Source organism: Phocoena sinus, chromosome 14 (genome assembly GCF_008692025.1).
Source record: "Phocoena sinus isolate mPhoSin1 chromosome 14, mPhoSin1.pri, whole genome shotgun sequence".
NCBI lineage: Eukaryota > Metazoa > Chordata > Mammalia > Artiodactyla > Phocoenidae > Phocoena > Phocoena sinus.
In genome coordinates, this window is record NC_045776.1 from 49,739,648 (window position 1) to 49,747,556 (window position 7,909).

A 7,909-nucleotide genomic window follows, 5' to 3' on the forward strand; every position below is an offset into this window, starting at 1 on the left:
CTTTCTGTGCTTCTCTTATCCTCTCTCCTCTCCTGGAGTCCTCAGCATGGGCCTCTTCAAATTCCGCCCCACCCCCCGCCCCGCTGTTGCTGGGTAAGTAGGAGGGTGACCCTGGCAAAGGAGACTGGGGTGTGAAAAATGGGATTTCAGGAGCTAAAAAAGTCTGTGCAAACTTAGTCTGTGTCTAAGCCCTGAAACACAATGGTGTGTTTGGGGGTCCACAGGGTGTTCCGTGTAAAGAGAGGAAAGAGCACCTCAAGCCATCCCACCCCCGCGGTACAGGTGGTCACTTTTTTCTGACAATTTCCTATATAAACTCTCCCGTTATCCTAAAGGCGGCTGCAGTTTTTTAAAAAAATTCCAATTAAGCCAAATGAATCTTTAATTGGGATCTTTTCAGACAGTGCAATAGTTGGGGGGAAAAAATCAGCCTTTTTCCAAACACACTGCTGAGTTGAGGAGGATGGAAAAGGGCAGCAGCTGAGTTTCCTCCGTGCCGCCAGTTCCCTACACCATTTCCCGCTTTCCCGGGCTTCTCCTCTTCCTGCATTTCTGCACCTATGGACTCGCCAGGGACTCTGGCAGCGAGGCCCAGGCACCCGGGCTCTGGGAGCAGCCAGATCATGCAGGAAACAAGGGCAGCCCGCAAGCTCTCCCTGGCGTCCAGAGCACCTGACACAGTGCTGGGCACACAAGAGGCTCCGACGCCTACTGGCTCAGTTACAAAAGCCTTTTGAGTTTTTCCAGGGAGAACTACGGTTTGTACCAGGGGTCATCAAACTCTTTCTGTAAGGGGCTGGAGAGTAAATATTTTAGGCTTTGCAGGCTGTAGGTTCTGCATAGCTATTCACAGAGAAGATACATAAATAACAAGTCTGGCTGTGTCCCAATAAAACTTTATTTACAAAAGCAGCCAGCCAGATTTGGCCCATGGGGCCTAGTCTGCGATCCCTGGATTATACTGAGCCATCTCTATGGTAAGACTGGCTCCATGATCAACACGCTCACAAATAAGGCCACGTGTCATACTGCTTGGTCATATGTACCATAAACTGTGTTAAACAATTTAGGATCCATACATTCATTTTAAACATACACGTTACCATGAATTTTTCTTGCTTTTTGTTTTTAATACATTTTTGCCATTTTTATACTTTAAAATAAAGTGGAAAAGAAAAACATCACAATTCGTAATACCGACTATGCACTAATTCTATATCAAGGCCTCATTCATGCATATTTATCATCAGTGATCATTCACTTTAACCATTACATGCTTTTTGTTTGAGTTGACGATGACCAAACGGGGCTTTTTAATAATATCTACAGCCAGAAAGTCGTAGTTATGTTGGCAGAGGTAAACAAAGCAGATGTTTTAGGGTCAGTTAAAGCAGATGGAGATGGTGACCTGAAGGGGAGGAGAGACAGGAAATGCCACACCTATGAAATAAGAACCACAAAGCTCTTTGGGCCAGGAGCTCCAAATGTCTTCTGTTCTCCTCAGAGTTCAGTGTGTTTCACCTCTACTAGTCCTTCCATTAAAAAAGTAGTATCTCAAGCCAAAAAGAGAAAAAGATGGTGACATTAGGATCCTGAGGCCCAAGGAGCCAGGTGTTAATTACAGATGTGACGGCCACACTGTGAAGGATGACGGTCATCGGAGAGCATGAGTTAACTAAACACCCTGAAAGGCAGAGCTGACTCCCAGCAAACATGGATCAACCAGCGGATCTGAGAAAAATCAAGTGTAGAAAAACCATCCAACGTGACAATCATATAACACTAATAAGCTGGCAGCTCTCACCCCCCTTCTCCAGAAGCCATTTCACACCTCCTCTCCTAGAGTTCCATTTCCACCCACCTCCGCTCACGTTCTCCTCCCTCCCCTCCCCCACCCCAACTCTTTCTCCTTCAACTTACTCACTTTCACCTCATCATGGCGCTCAGCAACAGTTCCTCTGGAAAATTTTCCTTCAAGCTGGGCTACACATTCCTTCTCTCCAGTCCTACAGGCTACGTCTCCCAGCCTCCCCACTGGCCAATCTTAACCTGCACCTCAACACCTAAAAACCTAGTGCCTGTCTCGTGCACATAACCACAGCCTATCTTTTATCACGAGCCTGAGTACCTACAGGTCTGAGTGTGTGTCACACACATGAACGTCGTTAACAGTGAGAGTGTGTATGTGTGTGGGAGATGGAGTGAACACTGCTGAATGAGAGCACTGAGCACCCCCCCCCACCGACCAACACGAGGAATGTGATTTCAGATGGTCAGGATCACGAACTTACAAAGGTATATCCTTGGGCTTAAAGCAGCACCACTGTACCCCAACCTCTGGGAACACATCTCCCAGTGCATGATGGGGGCTGAGCATCAACAGGCAGCAGTAGTTACACTACTACTATAGTTACAACGGAAGTGGCAGCTACATTTTGAAATCCCAACTACGGAGTCTCATATCTCAAAAGAAAGCCTCTACTGTGCATGTATTTTTAACTCCTATATGTACAATATCTGAATTATACAATCCCAGCTTTCCACGAATTCAGAATGGCCAAGTAACCATTTCTCATTACGTAGCTGTTGGGGAAACTTTTATAATCCCAGTAAGGTGGCAAGAGAAAGTGACCTTCTTGCTTTAAGTTTCTTAAAGTGTTATTGTTACACTAGGCACAAAACGTTTCTACTGTTAAACTAATGATAGGATTCTGGAATTTTTACTACAATGGGAAGCGTGGTGACAAAAGAATCCTAAGAAAAGAGATCATCTAATTGTTCTATCTTCTGTAGAGAAACTGAGCTAGAGGTGTTCCTCAAACACTTACGAAGTCACTGCTGGGTTTTCCAGCTGGTCATTTGACTCTGGAACTGCAAGAGAAGTATAAGTATCCCAATGCATAATAGGACCCAAGTCTTATCAAACACATTATGTGAGGCTAACTTTAAATAGAAAGGCTACCTGCATTCGGGACATTGTGTCTTCTGTTCAAACTATGCCATCAAGAAGAAAGAACAAGAGTAGTGAGGAAGACACCAGGCACAAAAGCTAGTGTTTATTGAGCGCTTACGCGGTGCCAGCTACCGTGAATTCTTTTAGTACTAACCACCACCCTACAGGTGTGCGCGATTCCCATTTTATAGGCAAGAAAGCAAATTGAGAAACCAAAGTCAGCAGCTACGAAAAGTGGACAACCAGGATGGCCACCCTGGTTGCCGGACAGCTGATAGGATTAATGCTACCACTATCCACTCCTAAAAAAAAGTTTAAGTTGCTGGAAAACAAGGTCACAGGGCAAATTACAAAATATAATCAATTAGGCAGGACAGGCAGGAATGGTTTAAAGAAAAGAGCCCTGGATTTAGAACCAGGGCTTGTGTCCTGGGCCACGCTAAACACGGAGACTTGAGTGCCTCGTTACAACACTGTCATGATAAAATACACCTCTCTCTTTTGTTGTCAGTGGAATAGTGAGAATATAAGGGAATGTGCCTGGCACTGTGCTTAGCAGAGAAGACATACTACAGTATCTTGTTCTTTTATCCTCGGTTCCCATTTCAAAATATAAGCAGACAGCTACAACTCCTAGCTATCCAGCATAAGCCCCTCACCCCAGACCCCTCCCCCTCCCCTCAGCCCCAACGCCCACAGAGAAACACTTTCAAGGTGTATCTTTCCGCCCTTGCTGTGAGAAGAGCTTTCCTAATGCTCAAAATTTGCCCTCTACCAACAGTGCATACAGAGGTGTCTAGATTAGGCAAAATGACTTAGTTCATGCCTTTCAATATATGGGAAGCATGATGTAGTAATTTAAGTACGTTAAAGCAGTTTAGAGGGAAAAGAAGATCATTAAAATAAGTAACAGAACATTTCAAGGCAAGAAGTGATGAAATATGCAAGCACCGTGTCTTGATCAGCAACTGAAGAAAATAAACTTGACTCAGACTTTCTCCACTCCTCTCTGATACAACATAAATGCCCATGTCTTTAAAGAGTCAAAGCACAGTAAGTGAAACTTTTTTTCATGAAATACATTCTCAGATGGCTAAAATAAGCTACAGGAGACACTGTGAGACGAACGAGTCTTTTAAATCTATCCTCTGGAAATCCTTGATGAAACTCTGGCTTGAAATCAGACTGAATGCTTTAAAAATAAAATGTTCTGAATAAAGCTAAGAAGTTTCCATTTGCAGATTTTTTTAAAAAACTGATTTAAAAGTAAAATGTCTCCGTGAAAAGTTTATAGTTGTGAGATACTTGCTTTGCCATTAAGCATGTGGAAGCTCCCACCGGAAGAAACCACCATTCTTTTAAGTCTGAAAACTTCAGGCGTCTGTATCCCACCGTTCCTCATTTGCTCACAGACTGTGGCTCTCAATCACAGCTGCACATTTGGTTTGGTCCTCTAATTCCTACCAAACCACCGGCTCTAAAGAAATGCAGCAATTGGCCCTTAAACATTTACAGGGAAGCTGCTAATCAACATCCTTGAGTCTTGTCAACACTAGAAGGACAAATTACAAACTTGCTTCCTAAACCAGAAAGCGGATGCTTCTGCTCCCCAAAGAAACTGAAGGCTCCTCCCACACCCACGAGAAAGCAACCAGGTTTTAGTTCTTTTGCTTCATTTTTAAAAGGAGGAATAAAAAATTAACTGAACACACGTGTGCTTCCTCCCACTCTCCCGTATATTTAGAATCCCTCCATTTTCTTCTACCTTTAAAGTTAGAGAAATCCATCATAAATTCGCTCGCTTGAAAGGCATTAGCAACTCATTTTGGGGACTGAGTTTCAGAAGAAAGGCAGAGAGAGGAGAGTAAGAGTTCGGCTGATTTTTTTAATTCCTGCACGGCCAGGCAGTTATACATATCTGTTTTCAAACAAGGAAAGCGTTTGCAATGCACAACAATGCAAAGTAACGCGAGGCACAAGAAACAGGCACGATGGCTGGTGCGGTCCGTGTCACAAAGGCAGCACGCTAGCCGGAGTCACAACCCTGCAAGTCCCGGGCTCGCGGCTGCCTCAAATCGCATCCGGTCCCAAGTCTCAAAGCCAACGGGCTCCAGACCCGGCGGCGGGGGAGGCGACCCATGAGAGATAATCGGACAAACACCGGACGCCCCTCTTGGAGGGCGAGGCCGAGAGAAAGTGAGGGAAGAGAGCAGGAGCCGGGAAGACACGCGGCAAGTCCCGCGGAGGGAAAGGACCACGGAGCAGGGGTGGAGGCGGAAGGGGAGATGTGGCAGAGGCGCCGGCTGCAGCTCAGGCAGAGGGACAAGACACGGGGAAAGGCGACAGGGCGAAGGATCACTGACCGACGGGAGGGGGAGGGGGCTTCTGGGACGGGCCGCAAAGGGAAGCGCGCGAGCCGGCCCCGAGGGGCGCGTGTCGGGCGGGGGAACGAGGCGCGTCAGTCACCTGTATTGTTTGAAAAGCTGGTCCGACTCCCTAAAGCCGTTGTTGAGCAGCATGTTGATGCCGGCGAGGGCCAGCTCCGCGTCCTGCAGGGGCGCCGCCGCCGAGTCTCCGTCGTCCCGCCGCCGCGGCCGCTGCTGCTCCGAGCCAGCCATGGGCGCGCGAGGCTCTGCGCAGGGCCGAGGCGAGGTGGGGTAGCAGCTACTGCGGCCCCCGCGCGCGCCCGGAGCCCGGCTCTACCTGCCCGGAGCGCGCCGGAGCGGGCGCGGGGGAGGGGCGCGGCGGGCGGGGCGCGGAGGGAGGAGCCCGGGTCCAGCTGCAGCGCGGCGGGGGATGTGGGCGCCCAGGCCGCCGCCTCCCGCCGCCGCGGGGATTACTCAGCAGCCGCCCGCCCGTCCCCTCCGAGGCGCGCGGCTCGCGCCGCCACCAAAACGGAATCCGTTTCCGGGTGTCTCTACCCCAGCGGAGCCGGGGCCGAGCCGCTGCCGCCCCCGCTTCCTGCAGCCCTCGCGCGCCGCCCCGGGCCCTCACACCGCGCCCCTCGCGCGGCAGCCCGGGGTCAGCGCGCCGAGCCTGCCCGGACACGTGCGAGGCCCCTAGGCCCGGCCCTTGACCACCCCCCCCTCCTCCAAAAGGGCCGGACCCGGGAGTTGCAGGGAAGCTGGAAAGGGCAGACGCGTTCGGAGAGCGGACAGTGAACTCCGCCCGGGCCGCAGCGAGAGCGCGCCTCGCTTTTGCCCCGAGTGACTGAAACCCCACGCAGGCGGCGCGCGCGACCCGCAACTTTATCCGCACCCTTGGGCCGCCTACTAGCCCGCGGCAGCCAATCCTCGAGGAGGTGGGCGGCGGGGATGGGGCCTCCGGGCACCTGCCTGACAGCTGCCCCGAGCCCAGCGTTGAAGAACTGGAGCGGCGAGGTCCTGGGTGTGCGGCACCCACCCTCTCCGGCCCGCCACCAGCATCTGCGCGATGGGGCAAGGCGGCAAATGGTGGCCCAGATGGCATATACCTAAATATTTAGGAGTTATAAATTACGCTGTTGTGCGTTCTACTCTCACCCTGACAATTATGCTTTCTTACCAATGGAAGAGAAAAATAAGTGTAAAGCTGTGGTTTCCGTAGGACCGAATGTCAGTAAAACGCCAAAGATAACTGAATTTAGCCATTATTGACTAAATTCTGATGATGGGCTGGTGATGTGTGTGTGTGCGTAATATTAGGGAGGAAAACAATCCATAAATTGATTTTTGTCATTTTTCCATAAATTAATTTTTCTCACCTTTGTCTTAGCAAAATCACTATGTATGTTGTTACTATCAAGATTATGTTATTCATGTCAAATTAAACCACCTTTCTTAAATCGTCGTAGTTCTTAAAGTGTAGTTTATTAAATTCAATTTGGAGAAACTTTGCCAAAACATTTACAATTGTAAATTACAATCGAAATTGTCTTTAAAAATTAAAACGATGTTCAGGTTTCGAGATAACCCATGAATTGTAAATATCATGTCCAGCATTATAGTGGGATCAATAAGATAAATGATCCCAGAAAATATTACAAAATAATATAATTTCATCCTGTAAGTAGCTATCACTTGTTTTGTGATTTGTGCCATTCCTTACATGAATATCTCAATCCATACTATATTCCCAACATTCATCTATACAAATTTAAGAGTAATGTGAATTCTTGTCGCTCCTTAGCTGTTGTGTATAACTGTTGCATCTGGAGCCACAAATTAGAACACCAAAAGAAGCAAGATGATGGATGATTCTCAGCCCTGGGAAATAATACTTTGTAAGGGAGGAATCATTGCCTTCATGTGCTCTGAGAAGGATATGACAAGTTGACCAATTTTTTTTTTAATCCAAGCACTACTGGATTTTAAATAGTGTTAGTTTCAAACATCAGCACTGCCACAGGTTATAGGTTCCATTGAGCCAGCACTGAGAGCCAGATCCCCAGTGATAGAGGTGCCTATGTGTTCCTTAATAAATGTGTGTGTGTGTGTTTATGTTGTGATGAGCAGGGCCCTCTAACATGGGTCTTAGGTACTATACCATCCATGGGGCTCACGTGGGCCTCTGGCACAGAAAGGAACCCCACTGGAACATACTGCCAGTGGTTACGGGAGCTGACTACATGCCCAGTGCTTACAAGCTGCCTGAACTTTGGATCTGTGGAACCATCCACCCCCAAATCCCTGAAACAATCTAGTCAACAAGGGAGGTAAACCAGGAGAGCAATACCAAACTTAGCAGATAGCCTGTACTCCTCCAACTGGAGAAGGGTGCCTCACACAGTTCTCTATGTCCCTATTACTTGAGGAGAGGGGGGGAAACAGTCAAGGTTGATGGCACCATGGGTGTTGTTAACAAGTTGTTCCTGGGACCCTGCAGCTGAGGATGGGGGGAGGGGTGAGCAAAATCAAAGCCATGTTTGTGGGGCTAGTTCCATCTCGAGAACCTAGCACAATCAGTGACGCAGACTCA

General features: G+C 48.4%; 1 protein-coding gene across 2 annotated transcripts in view; it reads right to left on the reverse strand.

Annotated features, from left to right (window-relative positions):
* The window catches only part of TTC39C (tetratricopeptide repeat domain 39C), a 98,633-nt gene extending 92,913 nt beyond the window's left edge, over positions 1-5,720 (reverse strand). For both annotated transcript variants that reach the window (XM_032603384.1, XM_032603385.1), the window contains exon 1: positions 5,420-5,720. In XM_032603384.1, coding sequence (XP_032459275.1) covers positions 5,420-5,571 — 152 coding nt within the window. In that variant the 5' untranslated portion in view covers positions 5,572-5,720. The remainder of the gene's footprint in view (positions 1-5,419) is intronic.
* Between the last annotated feature and the right edge of the window lie 2,189 nt (positions 5,721-7,909).